Consider the following 24998-nt stretch of genomic DNA (forward strand, 5'->3'; position numbering starts at 1 on the left):
TTAAGACTCATTGTTAGAACTGATAGGCTATTCTTTCCCTTCAACAGTTTGATGTCCATCTGTCTTCGGTATTTCTTTAATACAGAGTACAAATATAGAAAGTTTCAGCAGGAAATATACAGAAAAGTGAAATTTGAGAAATTCGGTCACAGAAAGGATTTTAAGGAGGTTAAATATGTTAGGATGCACAATTAATCATTTAAAAAAACTTAGTAGCCTAGTTTGTGCCTTGAGTGGTAATGGATGAAGGAGCTTCTTTGACATGGGTGAAGATGGACAATGCTTAAATAGTTAAGAATAGATATTACTTCTGATCTTTGCCTTTTTATGTTCAACGATCAAGGTGTCTGCTGGGTGATCGACTGTACACTGAAGGCCTGCTGTATATGTTGAAGGGCTATATTGAAATCTGCTTTTGATTTAAGCAAATAATCCTCACATACAATTTGAGATGAATGATTATAAGAACCTCTTCAATCAGATAATAATATTCCAGTCAATTTTAAACGAGCAACACCCAAACCTATATGTTTTTATGACAGGGGTAGTTGAACTCAAGGTCAACCGACTTACAACGGCAAGAAAATGCAATATGGTGTATGACATCCGTCCCATGCCATTACTAAAACAATACCAGGCCTGGGACGCCATAAATATTTCACCTGACAACCCATTTATGACTATAAGGGCCTACCTGCAGAGCTGCATTGGCCTACAATGTGAAGAAGAGACCACGTTGTTGTTGTTATCCATTGCTTTCTGGGGATTGGAGCCTTATCACTGGAGTCTGCTGTCTTGAAATATACTTTTCAATATACAGTTTATCAAGGAGTAATAATTGCCTTGGCACTACTTTGGTATAATAAATGTGTGTAATGCCTACAGCATAATTACATTGTTTTTGTTTTATAGAATTTGACAACTATTCTACTTCTTAATTCTTAATCTGGATTATATAATATGGTTTAAATCATGTGTTTTCATTGTTTATAAAAATGTATCTTTGCCTTTAAGTCTGTCTTAATGTAGCATTGTTTTATCTATGCACCTTCCTGCATATTGCATGTCTGTAGCAGCCTATTGCATTTTGCAACATGCACGTAGCCAATGACAGTCCTGTTCAGAAGTTAAGTGTTTAAGAGTGTTTTAATATGTTCGCAGCCTGAATGCATAAACATCACAAAACCTGACCTTGCCAAGACTAAAGAATCCTCCGCACATCAGTTAATATCACGCATACATTAGGTGAGCATATTCAATTACGCAAAAATTAGGTGCACATACAATCTTATAAAGTAACCTATGCTGTTTCATTAATACAAGGTTGTTCCCGCTTCTTGCGGCACTCGAAGTACAGGTTGACACGCTCCTTCCGCGCGGGGAGCCCCCGGCTAGGGGGCGCTCTCGAGCACGCGCAGGTGAATTAACGGTCGCGTGGACCGAGGCAGTAGAGTACTACTCAGGAGCGCGCGGCACGCCGGTGGTGGAACGGGCAGTTGGTAAAAGAAAGTGTCGCTCCGCTGGTTTGAATCCCTCAGGAGTCAGAAACCATGGAAACCTGCAGGAAAGCAGTCTTGCTATCGTCATGGTTGTAAAACAGATCTTCTAAAAGAAAGCCACCGTTGCGAGATGTCACCCATTGACCGGGCAGGACGGTAGAAGAAGGTAGAGACGTTTAGTTCACCTACAATGACCGACCTGTCTTTAAGTAGTGCCTCGGCTTCGCGCTGAAACAGCCGCGTGCCTGTTGGTGAAGTACAGCGAGTGGAGGACGGAGGAGCTCGATAGTTGACCGAGGAAACCGTTTCCCAACCATCTTCTGCGCTTGAGCCGCCGGTGAATGTTGGGCCATGGAGGTAAAGAGGACGTTTCACACCGTGCTGGCACTGATGTGGATGCTTCTAGGTAAGCTTAAGCACACAGGTTGGTGGGTGAAGGAGAAGGTTTGGTGATACATGTAGGTCGTTGTTAGTACACTTTTTTATTTATTTATTTTTTTATAGTTCTGAAATGAGTGAGTGGCATGGCAGTGGTTAAGTTTTACCCCAAGTGTGGTTCCTGGCAGTCATAGTTTATGGCATAAATGTCGCTTAACAACATCCTACTGTATTCCATGTTGAGTGTTTTCAATTGGTGGTAATGTGTGAGTTGGCTTTCTAGCCTTTAGACTGCTTTAACCTCTATCTATAGAATATGTTGTTTATGTTTTGTAGGTCCATGCCATTAGTAGGCCAAGTGATGAAGAGACGAGGAGGGTGAAGATGATGCTTTGAGCGAAATTGACAGTTGCTCTCATTATATATTAAGCAGGCATATGTCGTGTTATGCTTGTCAAGCCTGCCCGAATGAGCCTGTCTGCTCAATTCAGGGTTTTTCCATTAAACAACCTACTGTAATTTATGCAATTAAGACAAAGCAACAATTAAGGGGGATGGAACACCACTTGTGAATTGAGCTAAATGTGTAGGCCTACATGACTTTCTTAGGGAATTGTTATATTATTATTATAGGTGCACCTGGTGAGAGGGCGGTAAAGTTTAGTGCTGACTGCCTGTCATATTCAGACAGGGCTGGCACTTATGAGGTAAACTTAGAAGAAGCTGACTGGCACATTCACTAGAGAAGACCCGGAGCTAATTAGCTTAGCCAGTTTAATAATCACATCCCATGTGGATGCTATATATAGCATTCGGGAAGTGAGCAGCAAACCTGTCTGAGGTGTATCAGTCTTGTACTCCTCTTTTCTTATTTCTATTGTATTGCTTGAATTAATTCACTTTTTTGCTAACACACTTCAGCCAGCAAAAAGTACACTGGGGATTGAACCCAGTGCCTCTGGCAGCCTGGAGTCAAACTCCATAGCCATCTGCATTAGCGGTCAACAACCTACTGTATAATATGATCATTGACATTATATAAAAGCTAGTGTTTGACTGAATCTTATTTGGTTGGATGTTCAGTTATCTAGCTGACAGAAAGAGTGGAAATCTCACAGCCCTCACAATAATAATTGGTTGTATTTTACGATCATCATAGATGATCAGCGTTCCCAACAGGGCATTGCAACCATTACAAACTGGTTTTGCAAAAGTCAGGTGCAATGTACTGCATGATATGTTCCGCACTTCAATGCATCCTAACCTATTTATTACGTTGTTAGTATTATAAATTCACTTAATCCAATTGTAAATAAAAGAAAGTGTGAAGGGAAAACTTGGAAAATATATAATATATAGCCTGGAACCACTCTGAGCAGAGCTAACACAAACAATCTAGAGCTACCAGTTCCCTAATTCCCACTTTTTTTGTTTAATTGACCAATAAGAGAATATAATGTGTGTTTGGTTGTGTTGAGCTGCAGAGAGGTGCAACAACAAGAGCATTGTGGTGGCTAATCTCACCTGCTACCTAAGTCAAAAGGGTTATTGTAATCCGCTGATGTTCCTTACTGTTGTTACCACGTGCAAGGACAAATTACACACGCCCGTGCCAGTTGTCTTGTCTGAAGAGATTAAAACGTGACCATTTAGTCACAAAGACTTGATTCCTTTCCGCTGTTTGGCTGTGTGCGTGTGTGTGTGAGTGTTTTTGTGTGTGTGTGTGTGTTTTTGTGTGTGTGTGTGTTTGTGTGTGTGACTGCGTGTTTGTGTGTCTTTTAACATACTCAGTAGAACCTTCTTTCTGTAATTATCCACTCTGGTAGCCATACATACAGAGCAAATACCATTTGAGTGCCACATAGGAAAAGAACATTGAATTATGATCCTAATCAACTTCCATTACAGGTTTTTTCCCAGTAGAGTGGACATAAAGGATTTGGCTGGTTTTGCTAAGACCCCAGGTTAATTGTTGTCATTGTCTATGTCGAGATGTAAATGAGCCAGGATTATTATTTGACTCATCCCCTCTCGTGTTGGACTTGCCATCGGAAACTGGGCAGTTGGCAAGCAATTGACATCCATTTTATTCCAACGAGTGGAAGAAGCTCCCATAGCTGTATATCTTGGTTTTATTCCAACACAAGTAAATACATGCAAACTGCCCTAGCTTGGTGCTTTTTTCCAACAGCACCCACAAATTAACAATTCCACGATTTTATATTCTGTGTTTTTTTTACACACCACTGCGCATGCCCACGGACTTAGATGAAGTGAATGCTTGCTTCACTTCGATTGTATTAGGTCGGAAACCTGAATTTTCTTCTTCTACCTTAGGCTACGTTTACATGATGACGGTCTGAACAGAAGACGCAAAAGTGGCGTTGCGTCTTCACTTTTTATTCCACGTTTAGACAAGCGTTTTCGGGAAGAAAGTCTGCGTGCATACGATGATGCAAAAGTGTGTGGAATTCGATTGGGTATGCATGTCAGGCAGCTAGGTGGTGCTGTGATACACTACCCACAACACTGCCGTGTCTGAGCGCATGCAAAGAATCTTCCTTCTTTTATCTGCACCGCGAAAACCAAAACATAATTACAGATCCTTCTATGTTCAGTAATACTATCTGTACATATCCTGTACATTTCGTGGAAAAACTCCTGTAAGTTTATTAGGTCTGACGCATGGAAATAATCCAACATGTTTGTTTATTTCCCTGTAATGGGGCATGTATGTGACGTAAACAGGTACGCGACGTGAGCAGATCTGACCAGAGTTTTGCGTCCTGGCAGTGTAGACGGAAATGCTACGGCGGAGCTTATTCAAGTTTTCCACTTGGGGTGGTTTCAGATTTTTGAGCTTTTAAGCCCCAAAAACGCCGTCATCGTCTAAACAAAAGGCACTTCCAATAAAATATTTTGTTGTTTTTACCCGCAAGAGTCCTTGTGTAAACGGGGCCTTAAGAGAATAATAAGTGCGAAGGTAGACAGCACAAAAATCTATTTTGAAAAACGCTGAATGTATCAATTCTTAGGTAGAACTAGGTCAACACAAATGTCACATGGTTTCCATACAGCAAATAAAGAAGTCAATCTGACAGGCAAACAAACCACTGTTTCTAAGGATACAATGCCTATTCACTTGCAAAGAAAATGAGCTTCCACATTCACCGGTTGCAATTACTTTCTCCGAGATTGCTGTGGGTGTTAAGCGTTATGCATTCTTTTCTGTTACGTAGCTAATGGCCGTGCAAATTGTTCATTAGTTTTGTTCAAATTGAGCAGGTTCGTGGAAATATCAAGGCTGCGAAGGCCCCTCTGGTCAGAGGAGAATAATCAACAAAAAGCAAAAAAATTAGCAATATATTAGCTGCCTTTATCTTCTTTGCCAATTATGAATGCCACATTCTTCAGTTTTTCAATTTTCTTGGGTATGCGCAATACTAATAATGGGCTTTTCAATGAAGAAAGATTACTATACTATTTCTCATCCTTCATCCTTCCATGACAGTGTCAGGGACTTTATGACTGACATTAATTATTACTTCTCCTGAAGTGTAATTAATTGGCCTTAGAATAAAAAGTATAACACTTTCAGAGAAAATGTGGATGTCTCGCCGTTGGTATCACTGGCTGTCATAGAGTTTCTTCTGCTCGTATAAACTAATTAAAAAATGTCTGCCTACAGTACAGGTGTAATATTAGCGGTAGAAAAATCTCTGTTCTACTGGCTTTGGACAAACTCTGTCCAACTCACTGTGATGTCTTACGTATTGTTTTTTCTACTTAAACCAAAATGGTTTACATTACATTTACGTTACATTTGGGAGACAATTTTATCCAAAGCGGCTGACAAGGGAGAGTTTGAATAACCTTAGCATACAACCGGAGTAGGGTTAGTTCAAACAAAAATACAACTTCAATGTGCAGAGTATCTATAGGAATCAGAAAAAGCATGGTTTGAAATTTCGCAATTCAACACCTAGGATTAAACTTAACGTATGGATGGGTGCACGTTTGCAATAGCTTTTTTATATTGTACTTGTTCAATTCTTGGCCTGAAAGGCATCTAGGGAGATGATTTCCAGATAGGGCTCCTTAGGTCCTAGCAGTGTGTTCCCAGTCACAGTCACAGCAGTCTTGATTCAAATACAATTATCAATCGAAATATACTTTATGAATTTAGTTCATATACAGGTATGTATTTACTGCATACAAATCTAAAATAATGCAAAAAAACGAAAGTAGGTCATTTGATTTGAGGCAAAGTTAAATTATTTATTCGATTTTTGACAACGGTAACAAATACCAGACACCAATGATGGATAAACTGTAATTCCATCACCAATTCACCTGTATTGGCCATGTAATAACGGTTGGAGTCCTATTGTACAGTGATGGGCATCTGTGGTTGAATTGACTTCAGATTCCACAATTTTATGAAGGCTCAGTATTCTGTGTCAAAGCCAGCCAATAACTGAGACTTGACAGAATCCAATAATGACTCTTCTGTCATGTGACATTTTACCAGATATCAGTAGGTACTTGAATAGTCGACTGGACAGACACAAACGCACACACGCACGCATTCACCCCGGCACGTATACACACACACACACACACACACACACACACACACACACACACACACACACACACACACACACACACACACACACACACACACACACACACACACACACACACACACACACACACACAAAAACACATGCGAACAAGAACACAATATGGTTTAAAAAGCATTGACATTTTGTTAAGGAAAACAATACTGTACTAAACTATAAGTACCTCAATGATTAATGGTTTATTCACATTAATACCTACCTACTTGATGAGAAGATTTTTCTGTAAACCTATACATCGAAGTAGAAATTTAGTACAATGCAAAGATACAATATTTTTCTGCGTTTACTTCTGTACAAAACAGCACTGATGTACTGCAAGTTACGGTTACAAAAATATGCTATGAAAACACAGTCTATCTTAAGTTTAAAGGTGTTTTATAACTGATTTCTGTTGGATTAATCTGTGGGATCGAAAAGTTGGAGCACTGTAAGTGTATGCTCTCAGCATGAATCATTAGCAAGGGTAAAGCCCAGCTAGCTTCCAGGCAATTATAGCACGCTCCCAGCAGGCAGACCTACACCTGACTGATACAGTCAATACCTTACCTCATTAACTGCATTTGCATTGAGCTGCTGCACATATTTACTTCTACATTTTGTGTGCGTGTGTCTGTGCTTGCAGTGCTTGCAGTGTGTGCTTGCACTGCATGAGTGCTTACCTGTCTCAGCACAACCTGGGGACAGAAAAGTGGTAAAAATCACAAGTAAGTGAAGCGATTGGGGGTAGCTAACAACTGTCAGGTACAGGTGACAGAGTGAGTGAAATTCTGTTTTTTAATGGCAAGGAACTCCAAATATAGACCAAGTGCAATGAGTCGTAATGAAAGGCGGACTGGCTGCATGGATGCAGTAAAAGGTGCTGCCACTGCATTCTGACAAGAGCCCTTTCCCATCACGTCTCCAAGCCAGCCTCCATTTTCATTTGACTAATGATGCGGTCAGCTTCCGCCAGACTGACTTAGTCAGGCGTGGGCTCACCAGGGAGATGAAGCCATCAAGACACTTAGCCCCCAAACTCTGGCCCAATCATCTCTTTGGGATAATTAGCTTGTACTTTTGACCTTGCAGGTTTTCACCTGCAAGTAAGTAAAATAACCAATTTTCTGAACATTGTGGGTTCTTGTTATCTGATTTCATATCAGAAATAAAAGACATTTGGCCGAGATGCAAACGTGTTCCAACTAGCATACGCTTCTCCCCTGCTGAGTGTTGCCATAAATGATGCATGTTTACGGGAGTGTGTCATTTGCACCCCCGGCGTAGGCGAGGGTCGTGACGGCCTGGACCAGGTGCTCTCTTGGAAAAAAAAAAGCCGCACACACTAATGAGGTACATTCATGCTTTAAATGAGACCTTTGCTCCGATAGACATTCTTGGTCCGTGGGCTTCAGACACCCAGTGCCTACACACAGTGAGCAGCCCAGATGCACAAATGCTGGTGTTTGATTTACTCTGAGGTGGCGGTGGTGGTGGTGGTGCTCCTGTTGTAATTCCGGGCTACTGAATGTGTCAGCCCTTGCCGCATGTGGCTCTTCTTCCCGGGCTAATGAGGCATGGTCGGTTGAAACACGCAGATTTTTCGCAATCTATCACTTCTTGTTCTTGTGATGCTAATTGTGAGGCAGTGTCACGCTTATAATTGTCGCTTTTTTACACCACAGTTACTCCTTTCAAAGATGGCGAGGGGAGAGCCCCCTTATTGTTTGAGAATCGCCGATGTCGGTCTGTCTTGCATCAGCCTGTCATAAACGTCCTTTGCCTTTATCCAAAGAGGGAGTTTAATTTGTAAGGTTAAATGTTGTGTGAAGGCATTGTGCTGTGAAAATGTGTCTTGCCTCTTTTTAACTTTGGAGCTCTTCCGGAAGTAAAGGAGCTGTCGGGTGTCGGAGGATGAGTTCTGTTCCAGGGGACTAAGAGACGATGGGCTTTCTGGAGTTGTGTATGAAACGGGATGGGTAGGGGGGGAAATCTAGGCAAGAGGTGGGGCTGGAGATTGGTTAAAATAATGGAAGGTGATATCCCTGCAGAAGAGAGAGATTGATGGTCACCTGAGCAAGAAAAGTGGGAAGAGCAGATCTTCCTGCGGCTATTGTTTTATTTGGAAGAGTAAAGGGGTGATTGCATCCGTGGAGAGATGGGAGATACGTTTTCTCTGCAGGATTAAAAGCCTCACCTTCTTTTACTAGTGACTGGAGAGAGGGATAAGACCTTCTCTCCGAAGTCTTCTATCTTGCAGAGATAGAGGGTGCAGGCGGGGTCTAATGGAGGATGTGCGTCTGTCTGTGTTTGGACAATTTTTTTTTAATTCGTAGGCAATTTGGGGATATTTATCAATATCGTGGAACATTCCCCTTAAATACCATGATAATATTTTTTTCCATAGCAATTCATGGTTGCCATATATTAGATTTGTCGCAGACAAGTGACCGTTTGTCGTCTCATGGGCCGTGTGTGATGAAGTAATGTTTGGTTCGCACTGGCTCCTGCTCACGCTCAGCGACTATAAATTAGGCTTATGGTGTTTAACCAGAGGCTCTTAGAGGCCCATGGATGGGTGTGGGCGGCAGTAGAAGGTCCCTCAGGGCCAATCCTATAATGGTATGACATGACATGTCTCCCACCAACCGACTTGCTGTCAGCATCCAAGATAAAAAACCTGATGATGCTCTGCCTCTATAGTGCCTGCTCGGCTGCAACACCCAGCTCAGTGGTGTAGATTGAGCTGTGAGTGTAATTGACTTTAATTGCGGTGGCCGTTTCGGACGTTGTTCACCACAATATAAACTCAGTTTCCTGGTTGTTTACCCGAGTGCGTTGCACTTGAACCGAGTCCTGATTTATTCAACGCTGAAACAAGTTGAAGGAGCTAATTCTCCACGGTTGGGTATCGCCAACCACCATGGCAGCCTTGAAAGTCAGTGGCTTCAGGGAACCCATTTCCTTCCAGGATCCTGAACCCAGAGGTGCCGTAGCCGGACAATCAATTCATCCCCGTGGATGAAGTTCCTCACTCTGTGCGTTCCCTCAGGTATTCCCCAGGCACTTGGTTGCTCGGATTAGTGCGGTACTGCTGAAGACGAAATGCTCAAGCGTATGAGGAAACCAAACAGTATTGTATTTTACGATCTCACATACTGTCAAGCCCCAGCATAATTGGGTCGTTGGAATTGAATGAGAATGTGGTCCAGGCTAGGTGATGTCCTGGCCACCCTCCCTCTTCTGCATCAATCTCTGAGCCCTTTAACTATTAGTGAGGCAGGTTGTGTGACCTAGTTCTCCCTAGCAACTGATCTAATTATTTATTTGTTAAAAAATAACTATTGTTCAATCCACTCAACAAACAAATGAAACAGAACAAAAAATTGGGCCAGAAATGACGCAGGCCTGTGCTATTTTAGTTGAATTATAAGCAGAATTGTATTTATGTTACCAGATATCTAAGCTAATTAGCATCAACAATCAACTGACATGATTATTGATTCCCCCCAGAAAAATCTATAAATTTCATATTAGAACAACCGGATGATTGACAATCGTCTGATAACATATCTAAATCAGTATGCTGGTTTGATCTCAGGTAAGAAGGTAGTTGTATCCATCTATTTTTACCTGCTACAAGTAGGCAGTCACATCTCCCCTTTTTACGTGCAAAAATATCCCAGCAACCTATTCCCAACCACCTTCTCAGAAGCATAGATTGCCTTGTCAAATGTGCTCCTGTGACAGTCTATTAGATAATGATGTAATGGGCCCAGATATGTCAAGATACACCTCCTTTGAAGCATGGGGGGAATTTTCCAGAGAGTGATTTTTTTTTTAGGCCAGAGGTTGGATGACTCTCCAAATTGAGCTCGCAAACATGGCTGCCTTCAGAGACACCTGCCCGCGCCTGATAAGCCAGGTAACCATGGTACCCTCAGTGGCGTATAGCTTTGGGAATCAGACACATGTTCCAGTTCAGACAGCGAGGTGAGGTCTACCGATGAAATGGGGAATTTACTCGGGGAAAATGATGGAGGACTCTCATTTTTATGGTCCCCAGGGTGCAGATGATTTCTTCACACATTCGTCTTGACAAATTTCAAAGAATTCACTTCAGCCCATAGAGGCATCCTTCTGTGTGTTTGAAGGCTTTTCCAATGTAACTTCCTGTAACCTTCCTACCCACAGCATATAACATGTTTCTTCTCCAATCACACTGCATAATGGTCTCTAGCCCATCCGACCTTACTTGGGATGGACACCGAATTGTGAAAACAAATGTCACCCAACGGTCACCATTGCCTTTTTTAATCTTTCTTCCGTTTTAGGCAATTGCACCATTATTGTTGTTTCCTTGTTCCCCAAGCCTAAATAATAGATGTAGGTCTACCTCTCCATTTAATGTCACACTAAGACACGGATTGGAGGAAACAAGTGTCTCGCTCTGCCGAACAACATGTTCCAAATGACTGGATCCAGCTTAGCCCTTTCTGAAATCGTCTTTCAAGACAACTGTAATCTCATGTTTTTGTCAGTTGTGGTCATCATTGTGCCTGCCGAACAGAGCAGGTCTGCAATCCCCCCCGTATCTTCAGTGGGAAATTTCTATAGGGTGTTGTTTGCGCCTGGAATGGGTTTTCCATCTAGGAGGAAAAAAAATCACTGACGTGTAAAACACTGATGTAGAAAATTGATTTTCTGGTTGTAACGTTATTTGGCAATGGAGGCCCGGCATTGTCTCTGCCTAGTGGCAGCAGGATGGCACGAGAAGATTCATTAACATTGGTGATTGATTCTTTACTGTGATAAAATTACAGACAGGCCTACCTGGTCTGGTGAAAAGGTTTCCAACCGCTGTGAACATCAAATCCCATTTGACAGGCTTTTTGGATTATACAGATTTGTAGTAGTAGTAGTTTTGAATAAATGACAGACCTCGGTTAGCATGCAGAGCCAGTGCCTATCCTCTTATAAAAAGATCACTTCAAGTTTAATCTTTTTTTTCCTGTTAAATCTAGTCTTCGATCGATAATCACTTTTCTGCATTCATTGCAGTTCTGTAGTTATTCTACTAAGGATAATTGAGGGGCGAAAAAGCTTCTTTATAGCCTGAATCTATTCTCATGAGGAATGTACTTGTGACAGCCAGGGCGTCTTTGCATTATACCTGTGTCCACCTGGAACACACGACTAATTCCAACCTTCGATCAGACTTTAGCATAACCCTTCTTTCAGATGAAGCTATGAATAAATGATTTTCAGACTGCTAACCAAGTCTTATTCCCCTAAGGGGTTGATCTTCTGATTTTTGTAATTAAGTTTCCTGGGGTTCCCTGGGTATCTGTTTGCATATTTGTGCATACATATATCAGGAGAATAAGCATATGAAAAGAAAATAGACAATTGACAAGAACATTTAAGACATCACATTGGGCTCGGAGTATATTTGTCATGGGAATTTCTCAAGACAGATTTAATGGACTTTAAAAGATAATCGTCAGTTACATCTCTACATGGAACCATAACAACTGCAACATCAACTTGGAAGACATTTTTATGCCTTTTTAATGGACAAATATGTGTTATTGTTATACCTCCATTTGTCGTTATGTGTATTATCTTAGACATACCCAGATACCATGTTGCAATTATCTCTGCTGTCTGAGGTTTACCGATAGATGCACAGATAAGGCACAATTTGTATGTGTGTGTGTTTGTGTGTGTGTGTAGACTAACCTGTAGCAGCTGCACTGATGCCCCCATAAAGCCTGATGGGTTTTGTAAGAAGAAAGCAAAAAGGTTTACAATGCTACCATCTAATTGGTTTAGAGACTTGGACAATAGCTTATGACCTCTGTCACCCCCTTGACTTCCCCGAAAGCCTTTTTCGTTAGAAAAGGCCACTTAGATGTGAAGAGGCAATTTTAATCTATTTAGTGCACCCCACTGAGCAGGTAAGTGTGTGTGTCGTGTGTGTGTGTGTATGTGTGTGTGTGTGTGTGTGTTTGTGTGTGTATTTGTGTGTGTGTGTGTCTGTGCATGTCTGTGTGTGTGTATCCATTGGTGTGTTTTACTATCCATTGGTGTGTTCAGAGACATGAATAACTCAAGTGTATTACACACATAATTTATCTTTATCACTTAGAGCTCATTGCAATCAAATCATAAGAAAAAATTGTTTCTCTATCCTCACACACAGACGGTTGAGTTAACCTCGAACAAAAAAACTAAACTCAGGTTAGCCCTTTCCCGTCTTCTAACATGCAGTATTAAAATCTTAATGGCAATCTAAAAACCTGCATAGTGTCTTCCATCATTAAAACATTGCGGATGAAATTTCAATTGACTATTTAGCAGATGCTATCATGCAAAGAGACTTAGTGATTATCATGTCATTAATGAGCGTTTAGGGGTTCGGCTTCTCGCCTTAAAGATGCCTGCAGGTACACGGCTGATGCCGGGAAGCGAACCCAGAGTCGAATCCCATAACCACTAGAATATCCTGCCCTACATTCCCATCATCATTTACCGGAAGCGCAATGCAAAATCATGAAGCTTCTGATATGTACTCCACATTGCTTTCTCATTGCTCCTCAGCAGGCCATATTCCAACTAGCTTACCGTAAGCCTGGCCCTATCTACTAATGCCATTGTCTGCCAAAATCAAACAACACAATGGTGCCATTATTGTATGTTCCTGCGGTCTCCTCCCTGTGTATCCCCGTCTCCTCCCTCGCAAAGCCAGCTTGGTCCGGTAATAAGATTAAGGCGTAGAGAGTCGGCTTAGAGGCCTGGCCCAAGGAAACAGAGCGATGTCGAGTGTCCTTTATCTCTGAGAGAGCAGCAGAAAGGAGAGAGGAGGCCATGGAGATGGCTGGGGGGCTTGGAGGAGAGCGAGTGGGTGTCGGTGCTTGGGAGGTGAAAGGGTTAAAGGCCAATGGTAGCTTCGCTAAACTTTGGCACTGGTGCATCTTGCCGATCTTTGTGATCATGGTTGGTTTACAACCACGTACCCAGAAGCATTACGAGTTACACTGACACACACGTGGATGTAAGCACACGCACAGACGCACACACATACCATCGCACGCAAACAGACGTAAAATAACATTCAGGACAGCGGTTGTATACTTGCATTCACACACCACCATGGCAAATGATTCTATTTGTGTCACTGTAAGCACGCACACACACACACACACTCCATCATCCTCGCCTCGGAAGACACGTTCGCAAACACTGAGCTCCGCCCCCAGGGACCCCTGAGTGGCCCCATGACAGCCCCACATCCATCCCAGCTAATCAATGCATCGTCGCAGAATTAAAGGCTTAGTCCCTTCGCAGCCAACTCTCGACTGAGCTCCACAGAGCTGTACAGGTGCATGGCTGGGTAAAGTAGGGGCACGCAAGCGGCGATTGAGGTTCTTAAAAGGGTTGTGTCACCCGGTAAGCCTTAGGTGAGAGCAGGCTTGATTCGAGAACATGCTTACGCTTTTTTAGGAAGCGTTTGAGGTTAAATCAAAAGCCACCTAACCTCAAACTGTAACGGGGGGGTTAGGCAGAACCCAAGTGCACAGACAGACGACAGTTGTAGGACAGTTTCAAGGATTTATTCTGGTACAGGATCGGGCAGGCAGAGAGCAGAAAGTAAAGTCACCGACAGGTGGGCAGGGAATCGTCGGTGGGTCAGCAGGCGAGGAGTAGGCAACGGGAGGGCAGAAGAGCAGATCGGGAGTTGGGAACTGGAGAGCAGACAGACCGACAGGGACTTGACGTCGGGCGGGAGGTCAGGCAGACGAAGGGTCGATAACAGGAAGTCAGGCAGGTGGATCAGGAGACGGGGACCGAGGAGCAGACAGACCGACAGGGACTGGGCAGCAGGCAGGAGGTCAGACAGGCGAGGGTTCGTTAACAGGCAGAGTGGCTTAGACGAAGTCAATCGGGAGTTGCGGGAAAGCTCTGAATGAAACAAGAGACAATCTGGCAAGGACTGAGTGAAAGGAGAGGACTGTTATAGGGGGAGCACAGATGAAGGTGGTTGGGTTAATTAGGGGAGATCAGGGTGGCAGGCAGGTAAATGGGAAAACCAGGGGCGGACCCTGACACAAACGGCACCTAGAATTACTTTTGTAATCGAACATGGCATTCAGAAGATACACAGGTTTTCATTCGAAACACCTAAAAACCTACGTATTTTGTGTGCCACTTTGTAAACGAACGTGGCCCCAGAAAATATAAAGGTTTTTAGTTTGATAAAAAATGTATCAAAATGTAGTTGAAATACCACTTGTGGATGTTGACTAAAAGAGACAAAGAACTAAACTCCTGTTTGTTGTTGTCCAGTCCACACACACTTTCCCCACAGTTGTTTTTCTTACAACCATCTTATCCATTCCAATCCTTTGGTATTTTCCTCTTTCGCTGCAAACCTATAACCTATTGACCTAAAGCCCAAGGTGAAGTTAATAATCAAAGAATAAAACAGATTTTGATTGGCAGCTTGAACAATCCATCTCTTATCTGCTAAGAGGAAATCCCCATGCCTTGATGAATTTAAATCAGTCAGCAAGATGTTGCAGCAATATTTCGATTTATTGGAAAATAAATCACGTAATAGGCAAAGATAACAAATGTAATATTTGTTATCTTAAATAACTTCATCTTTATATTTTATTTAAATGAAGAAGTTCTATGCAATGCCTTTTGCTTTGATGTACTATGCAAGGTCTTTATGCCCTAATTCCTTCATTGACAGTGATTAGTGTTCAAATGACATTATTCCTCAGTGTTTTTCAAGTGTTTTTCTCCAAGATTGTACAAACACAATATCTAATTTTAATAGATGAGGCACAAGCTTAGACCACAACTGTTGTTTGTATACTTCAGAATTCACAGGGAAGAATTTGTAAACACGGGGACCCAGGGTTAATACAATCAAAGTCCCAATTCCTCCTCTAAATTACCAGAGTGTGTGTGTGCGTGTGTGTTTATGTGTGTGTGTGTGTGTGTGTGCGTGCGTGTGTTTGTGTGTGTACGTGGGTGTGTGTATTAATTTGTGTGTGTGTGTGTTTGTCTGAGTTTGTTTTGTGTGTGTGTGTGTGTGTCTATGTATTTTTGTGTACGTGCGTGCGTGCATGCGTGTGTGTGTGTGTGTGGGTCCCTCACATCGACATCAGAGAGGAATGGTTGAGGATGGGGTGAAGTAGGCTGCGTGGAGTTAAGACACTGGAGAGGATTACACAGTAGATGCAAGAAAGAATCAGTTGTTGGAGCTGTGAAGTCGAGCAGGTGAACGTATCCATGTATGTCTCATCCAGGAGGTTGTTTTATAAGAGCCTTAGTCTCGTTGTGGTGGAGTGGTCCGTGTGTGGCGTGCCATGTGCCCCGGAGGCCGCTAATGGCCAGCTCACTAAACGCATCGTGACAGGGTGTGGGAACCATTTAAGCCTTTTACACTTTGACATAAGCCGTGCTGATTGCACTTCTCCACCCACTTTGAATTAGCAATCGCCCACAACAACGAAATGACACTGTAAGCGCCTGTTTTAAGGCTCTCTGTTTGTTTCAATCTTTAAAATGTTAATTATTTCATTATTTTGTTTCTAAACGAAGTCTGTACAGTGCACTTGCCACTTAGTATCGTTTGTTTGAATGAGCATTACAGTAGAACTAAGTATACATGCCTATAGATAGACTATAGACTATAAGCCTATGCAGCTCTATTCTTACAGTTGTGTTGCTCATAAGATTCACCCTACACCACAGACACACAAAAGACCCAACATCCGGGCTATCGAGGGAAGGGAATAACACACAAAATACAAGAAACCAGCCAGGTTTATCGGGAGCCAGCCATCAAACGCACTTAGCCCTCGGTCCAAGGACCCTGCAAAGTGTCCACGCTGCAGAAACGTCCCTGCGCGGGGAAACGACTGAACCCCTTTAATAACATCAAGGTGACTGCTGCGAGACACGCCCGGCACTCACCACCGCCTTCCCACTGGAAGCCGGCGAACGAGAAACCGTCCCCACAGATCAATTACAGCGCCGCATTAGCGCGGTGAGGCACCCTCGGAGAACAGGTCAAGAAACCGTTTTTACCGGCGAATGAAATGACACGGCTCGCGGTTCCGGGGAGGTCATCTGTCAGCGGAACAATTAAGAGCACTACAGGTCCCTTAACGAGGCCCGGGCGACAAAGGGTTCCTCCTCGCTGAACACTGAGGCCTGTAATGGAGGAGGGACTGCCTGAGGCGGGGGGGGGGGGGCAAGATAAGGGTAATAATTATATTTTAGATCATGAGTGATGTCTCATCCTGGGACTGAGTGGGAGATTTTTAGATTGGCCTGGCGTCTCACCTTCTCTGAGGTGAACCTGCGTAAGGATCACCAAACGACAGTAATTTAATGCCGTTCATCTTATCGCCGTGTTCCTCACAAAGTGAGGCAGACAATGCACAGAAATGTTCCTTGGATTTGAATGTCGTTTTAGAGCAAGAATATGATTGTAGCCACAATGGCCGACAATAGCTGTACTTATCGTCCCACGTCGAGCGGTTTCTACACTAAACAGCCAGCAGGGCAGTCACAGGTCAGACATCAGAGCTTTCGCAAACCTATCCTCGAGCAATCTGTCAGCAGGAGAAAGACCGCTACCGCTGTCGACTCAACCATCACCATCACAACAACTTAGCCTTGAGGTGGGCTGTGGTTACTGGTGGTGCATTAAACAGGCTGGAGGCTGGTGGATGTAAGGGCCCTTAGGAGCAGCAGCGGCGGTGACCAGGCTAGTCGCAACACGCTGCTGGGCTCAGTTGGGGGCCACACACTTCCTAAGTATTTCCTATGGACTGGGCTCCCCTGTGCACTCCTCTCTGTGAGTGTGTTGGCCTGTGTGTGTGTGTGTGTGTGTGAATGTGACTGTGTGTTTGTGTGTGTATGTCTTGGAGTATGTGTTTGTGTTTTTGTGTGTGTTTGTTTGGATACGTGTGTGTGTGTGTGTGTGTGTGTGTGAGTGTGTGTCTTTGTGTGTGTGTGTGTCTTTGAATATGTGTTTGTCGATTTGTGTGTTTAGGTAGGAAAGTAAGTGCGTGTGTGCGTTAGTGTGTGTGTGTGTCTCCTGGGTGCGTACATGCAGGTAATAGAACTGACTAATGTGTCGGGAGCAATCGCAGGACATTGGCCGTCGTCATTGGCCATCTGAGCCCACTAGTGCTCCGAATAATAATACGGCTCTTCTCCATGACTCCATGGCAAAGTGTGTTCTATCCAGGCAGAGCCCAAGCCTTGTTCTACAGTTCTCCACGAACACTAGACACACCAGTCGGACTTGAATGTGTTATTCTTGTTTAGTTAATGGCCTTTAATTGATCATTTGATTGTTCTCAGCCTCACTTGGATAATTGTAAATGTGATTGCGTAAGGGTTTTAATCGCACACAGTTAGAGCCTTCTTTCCTAAAGTGACTTCCTCTGTTGCAGGGCTTGCATTTATAAATAACAACTCTGGATCCAGGGAACCATATTAGGATTCTACATTTGAATATTTTAACATGGTTCATATATATCTGTCTATCCGGCTGAATCCCATGTGAGCTAGGCATGTTACATTTTTAATGACCTCATTTCCGTGGTTAAGGTATGGGTCATGGGTTGGATTTTTGGCCTAATTAATATTGTCAGTCATGACTTTGAGGTTCAACTTAAGATACAGAAAAAATACAAAACTTTTTAAACAAAATATGAACAAAGGAAAATATATTTATATACTATTTATGTATGCATTGGTGGTTTTCCTGTAAAATGTGTGTACATTTCTTGTAACCAAAACCTCCAATGGGGGTCCGCAATATTTAAAAGTCATGGTTTTGAAAGCAGCAGCGCAGACTCGTCGTTGTTGTTGATGAACTCTCAGACCACCGTCAACGGCGGTCCATCCACCCCACGCCCAGGCGCCTCTCTGCTCCGCTCTCCGTCTAATTCAGACCCACGAATGGTGGGTCTGACCTCGACCCCCTCCACAGTCGATCCCCGGTGGGACTCACTCTCCCCCACTGCTTCGGCAGCCGCCCTATCCTCCCCGTCTCTGTCACTCTGTCACCAGCGCTTCCCCTCTTCCTGCACGGAGACAGGCGTCAGATCTTGGAGATAAGGCCGCGTCCGCCCGCGCCCTGCTTCCACACTAATGGTTTATAAATATCCCCTTCAAAGGGCCCAGAGACGGCGTGGCGCGGGGTTGGCGCTCCGTGTTGTGGTGTAACATCGCAGACCCATTTAGGCTGCCACAGGGAGCCCGGCGTTAACCGGGGGGGAGGGGGGGGGGGGGGGGGGGGGGGGGGGTGGTTATGATGGACAGCTGTACTACCGAGGCCTTTGAGCTCCACCAGATTGAGATCAGCGACAGCCTCGCTCACGTGCGCTGCTGCAGCTGTGTGTGATGTCTTCGGTGACAAATAGCACCTGTTTCCCGAACGTTTACACGTGTTGCGGTATTTAAAAATAAAAGCGTGTAGACATTGCTTTTGTCTCCGTCGCACTCTCGCTCTCAGACACACTTCCTCTATGTCGATACTATAAGAAACTACAAGCAACAAAAACAAGATCCAAGCGTCTCTCTCTCTCTCTCTCTGGCACGCTCTGTCTCTCTCGCTCTCTCTCCGTGTCTCTCCCGCTCTCTCACCAACACACACAGAAACACACATTCTCGCTCTAACACACACAAACAGACACCTTTTCTCTATGTTTCCGCCTCTCATGTCTGATGAAAGCATCAGGTATTTCTGATGAGCACATCACGACTCGCCATCGATCGGCCTTTGTTTTCCATCACAAACGATGGGCAATCTGTTGTATTTCTCTGTCGCTTCGCCTGCGATCAAAGCCTCAGTGGAGCAGGCCTCCCCCACCTACTCTCCCCTCCCCTCCCCTGCATCTCATCAAAGTGTTTGCTTTGGGTTCTGTGATGCGTTCAGCAAGCCGGTCCACGGAGCTGGCCTCGGTGTTAGAAGTCAACGCGAGCTGTAAACCTGCCAGGCATCTGGCAGCGAGACACAAGCCAGAGAGGCTTCACACACTAGGGTGTTTGTTGCTGCTGCCGATGCATAATGATTCACATCCAGCAGCAACCTGTTAAGAGGAGGCAGCACTTACATCTCTGAGCGGCATAGCGCCCAGTTTAATGAGAATCAGAGCTAAACGGGCACTTTGTAGTCACGGAAAAGCATACCGCACACGAGCGCGCACACAAGCGTCCGTGCATACATATAGCGCAGGACCACATGCAGACATGATTACTTACAGGAGTGCACAGATTAATGTACACACAGACACTCACAAAGAAGCTAATCACACACACATAAATCAATCTCCCCCACTCACAGACACACACACACACACACACACACCAACCTGCGCACGCCAAACACAAACACACACACCAGAAAGACACACACACACACACACACACACACAGCGTATTCAAATCACAAACACTGCATGCAACACACACATGCACACACACACACAAATATGTTCACAGTGTCACACACACCACGCACACACACACTTGCTCACCTACCCACCAACACACATGTATGTATGTATGATGCATGAGTGAGGTGCGTGCACTCCTCCCCACCCCTCACCCCCCATCCCATCACGTCACTCCGCCGTCCGTTACCAAGATAAGTGGGGCTGAGACCCACGGCGCAGGACGGTGATCAATGAAAAGATGATTATCAGAGGTTGTATTGTTAATGACCGTGTCACGGGTGATTTAACGGCAATGAGATCACACTGGTTATAAATATCCCCACACACAACCCCCCCCCCCCCCCCCCCCACGCCCCTTCCCTTTCAGAACAAATTCAAGATTCTCTTTTTGAACGTTGACGGGGGGGCCCGATCGCGATCCATCACTCCCCCGCGCAGTGCCTTGCTCAAGGCCATATATCTAACTCAGCGTCGGGGCGCCTGTCTGCGTCGGGGAAGGGCGCTGGTGGATGGGCTGCGGCTGAGGCACCGTGGCCGTCGCTCCACCACGGTGCCTGCGGCCACCGGAGAGGCTTTCTCATTTCCTCGCTTCCTCCGTCAAAGGTGACTTTGAATGGAGGAGTCTCCTCCTCGCGAGTTCATGTCTTTGCGGAACATGAAACAGGCACGGGGAGCATGAGATGTGGGCAACAGGGGCTGGGTCATTGGACGACAATAACGTGAACAGGTGAAGTGAGTTTGGGCTTGAAGTCTGTGTCGGTGGTGTGACGTGCGTCTCCGACGTGTCTTTTTTTACATGTTTTCCCCGTTACTTAATGACCTGCCAACCCTGAAAGTGGAGAGGATCTTAAAACCGAAACACTTTTCTACCCCACTACTGCCGTTTGTTTGGAATGAGACCCAAACGATGAGTGGACCTTATTTGTGACAGTATTTGTTTGGCACCACGACATCCACAATGAATCTCTGTAGATTGTCAGTGTTGTGTGTTTAATCCTAAAAGTGATTCATTCCTGTGAAGTGATTCATTCCGTGTTTCTCTTGTTCTCATCCCTGCTCATATGTGAACGCTTGCGCTGATTTCTCTTTAACAAAGCTTAAGTGTCTAAGTCAAATCTTGAATGTGCCCATAGAGAATCAATTAGAAAGCGGTTTAAAGTGAAGGAGACATATAGTACGACGGCGTCACCATGGCTCAGAATAGCTCCTGAATATCTAACACTAATGTATTCCGATTTAAATGACCCATCTCCAAATATTCATTATTGAAGCACCATCTGTTTGAAGCCTTCAGGGTTCAGTCCAATTTGCACTTTTAGCTCTGAGAAGCCTTTGTGTGTGCCCAATACCCTATCACGTCCTGGCTGTCAACAAAACCCAGAGAACACAACCAGCGACATCGTCTTGAACTCATATCCTTTCTTCCTAACCGCTTTGTCCTCCTTTGAAACTGAAATCTGGGTCAGATTTCACATTTCAACCAAGACCACCATTCCCCACTGGGCTGCTATACTGTGTTGGTTTACACCCTAGAACAACAATGCAGAATCTGTGGGGTTACACTCCACGTGATGATGCTGCCAGCATGAATATTAACCCCAGCAAGGTAAACGAGAGGTATTTAAATAATAAGTCATATTTTATTCATTACATTTCTTTGTGTTCATAATTGTATAGCGTCACGGTTTTCTCCCAGCCCAATCGTCGTTGACAAATATAACGGAATAGAATAGTGCCGGAATAAGTTGATTTGAAAAAAAGAGCTGATATAAACTTGAGTCGAACACAATCCAGAAGCGACTGAGGTTAACTAAAATAATAATGAACTATGCGGGTAAGAGCCACACCAACCACTTACTTCTACTCCTGTTCTGGATAACACTAGTGGAAACACTGAAAACAGCCAGTAAAGACCTAGTGACTTATACCGTGTTGCACTGTGTTTAAGTGTTTGTCCCTTTGTTTAATACTGAACTGTGAGGCTGCGGCTCTAATGAGTACAGATCCATACAGTAGTCGCTGCTTTTCTCTTGTCTTGGTTTTCCTCGCAGGGCTAATGCTACCACACAGCAGATCATTAAGATAGCAGCTTCTTCTGTCTGTATTAATTATGAACCAAATCACTTCAAAGACCTGAGCAAGCTCCTAATTAAAGTCGACGTTGTGCACCAAAAATGACTGTGTGATGTAAGCGGTATTAAAATATGACATCACATTTAATTAAAAGTATCACGCAAGGAACACAATCTAAGCATTCTGACCAATGACCCGGCACATTTGAATGGAAGTCGCTGCGTTCATATGTTGTGGATAAGCAGCTTAACGAAAGGCGGCATATCCTCTTTGATAAGCAAGCAGGTGTATGTGGGTGTGTGTGTACATGTCTGTATGTGAGCGTGGGTGTTTGTGTGTGTGTTTGTGTATGTGAGCTTGGGTGTTTTTGTGTGGTTTTTTGTATGTGTACGTGAGCGTGGGTGTTTGTGTGTGCTTGACGTGTGTGTGTGTACGCATGTTTGTGTTGACACTTGCGTGTGTGTTTGTACATGTGAGCGTGGATGTTTGTGTGTGTACGCATGTTTGTGTTGACACTTGAGTGTGTGTTTGTGTATGTATGTGGGCGTGCGTGTTTGTGTGCATGTGTGGGTTTGTGCATGTTTGTGTTCCCACTTGCCTGTGTGTGTGTGTGTGTGTGCGTGTGAGTGTGGGAGCACGATGAGGACGAGGTGGTGGTAGACAGACAGCTGACGCGGGTGAGAGGAGATCATGTACAGACAGATACATGACGGTGAACGTGCCTTGTCTCCCCGTACCGCTGTAGGCCCGCCTGTTGAACACAGGAACACCTGTCTCCACCTGGTTACACCGTAGAGGCCACGGCTCATCTGAACCGTCTAATTAAACACGTGAATCCACTCAATCCCGTCTCTGTAGAGGTGAGCGAACAGAGTGAACTCCGATGCTGCTGAGATTTCCCCATTCCCGTTTTCTTATGCCGCTTTTCCACCGCACATGTAGCTCGACTCGACTCGACTCGACTTGACACGACTCGACACGGTAGCAGCACGGGTCGTTTTCCACCGCAAATAGTACCTCCTGGACGTGGGCGGGGTCGGCTGCACGAAAGGGCCGTGACGTATTTTTGTACGCGACGCAAACAACACCTACGCAACCCACACATGGACAGAACCCACATAACAACAATGGAGGACATCGATGCGATGGTATTCGTGTTCGTATTATTAGCTGGCATGTTGAAGAAGTTGAAGAAGTGGAATATGTTGGCTGCGGCGCTGCTATGGCTGTTACCAGCATGGTTGCCATGTCGCTCTCGTGACTTCGTCACACTCTCTGGCCAATCAGTGGCCGGCCGTCTGCCGACGTCACCTTTTAGCATCGGCTCAGCTCGCTTGGAACCTAGAGCGAGGCGGTACTAAAAAAAGCAGCCACTTCAGGTACCAGATACCATGTTTTCGCGGTGGAAACGCCAAAAATGCGAGCTGAGTCGAGTCGAGTCGAGTCGAGTCGAGCTGGTACCATGCAGTGGAAAAGCGGCATTAGAATTAGAATATACCATTTAACTATATTCCCTTTTACCTTTGACACTATACTTTGTAATATATAGTTGGTCATTTCAAGTGTGTAATAACTTTGAAGAAACGGTTTGTTACCATTTTATATTTTCTTTGCGCCAGGCATACAGTGTGTTCAACTAGTGATTGAGGAATCATGGTCTTGGGTTCAACGCCCACACCTGGGATCCCCCCCCGATATTATGACCCCCTAACCTGGGATCCCTCCCCTCTCATGACCCCACATCTGGGATCCCTCCCATAGTATGAACCCCCACACCTGGCCTGGGATCCCTCCCATATTAGGACTCCTACACCAGGGATCTCTCCCATTTCATGACCCCACACCTGGGATCTCACAGAGTGTCCTCCCCCTGTCCAAACAGATGTCTACCCTCCCTATGTCTCCTCTCCTCTCAAAACAAGTATATGTTCCTGCTCTCCTGCTTGAAGACACTAAGTGGCTGTGAAGTGATGTGTGTAATGTGTGAATTTGCTGCCCTCTATGGATCCTCTATAACACTACACTCACTGCCCCCCAACGCACCTCTGAGCTCATAATTGAGAACAGGCCCATGTGCATTGTGGGCGTTTAGTGGATGACAACCCCATTGCTTTCAGTGTGTGCTGTGTGCTTTTCTCTTGGAGGACATCAGGTCACTAGGAGATCAAAAAAACGTTACAGACAGAAAACAATGAAAGGAGCTGAACCGTTTACAGACACAATAGTATCATGTCTAAAGCTTAATGAAGTTCACTTCTGTGCGGCCCTTCTGGTGCGGGGCGGGGCTTTTGAGACGCAATCCGTAGAGACGTCTTAAATGGCGTGTCTCTCGTCTTTCTCTGAACCCAGATGGGCAGAAACGGACGGATTAAGGACGATTTTCCCCCTGCGTCTCATAAACAATGGAATGACAGCTCTGGGGGATAAACCCAGGCCGAGACGCGCAGGAACAGCTCTTAAGAGAAGGTGAAGGCAGCCCCCTTACGTGCACATACCTGTTGCATTTACGGCCGTCCACACATCCATCAGACAAACCCAGGTGTGCATTCATAGGGGGCTCCTGTGTTGCGCTGGGGAGCCGTGCGACAGCGTGGAGTCGACATAGCCTTGTGTGTGTGTCACTCTGCCACCATCCCTTTCGATTGATGTTCTTAGGGAGGACTTGGGTCTCGTAGGGAGGACTGGCGGTGCTGGGGACGGCCCCGCTGCTCCTGGGGTGGAGGGTGGTGGTGGTGGTGGTGGTGGTGGCGGTGGGTGGCGGTAGTGGTGGTGGGTGGTGATGGAGGGTGGTGGTGGTGGTAGTGGAGGGTGGTGGTGGTGGTAGTGGAGGGTGGTGGTGGTGGTGGTAGTGGAGGGTGGTGGTGGTGGTGGTAGTGGAGGGTGGTGGTGGTGGTGGTGGTGGTGGTGATGGAGGGTGGTGGTGGTGGTAG

At 44.9% G+C, this 24998-nt stretch overlaps 1 protein-coding gene across 1 annotated transcript in view; it reads left to right on the forward strand.

Moving 5' to 3' along the window:
* The first annotated feature begins 1436 nt into the window (after positions 1 to 1436).
* esamb (endothelial cell adhesion molecule b) overlaps positions 1437 to 24998 on the forward strand; it is a 40355-nt gene continuing 16793 nt past the window's right edge. Inside the window, exon 1 of the mRNA XM_060074746.1 lies at positions 1437 to 1905. Within this exon, the coding sequence (XP_059930729.1) occupies positions 1851 to 1905 (55 nt within the window). The 5' untranslated portion in view covers positions 1437 to 1850. The remainder of the gene's footprint in view (positions 1906 to 24998) is intronic.

This window comes from Gadus macrocephalus, chromosome 16 (assembly GCF_031168955.1).
Source record: "Gadus macrocephalus chromosome 16, ASM3116895v1".
NCBI lineage: Eukaryota > Metazoa > Chordata > Actinopteri > Gadiformes > Gadidae > Gadus > Gadus macrocephalus.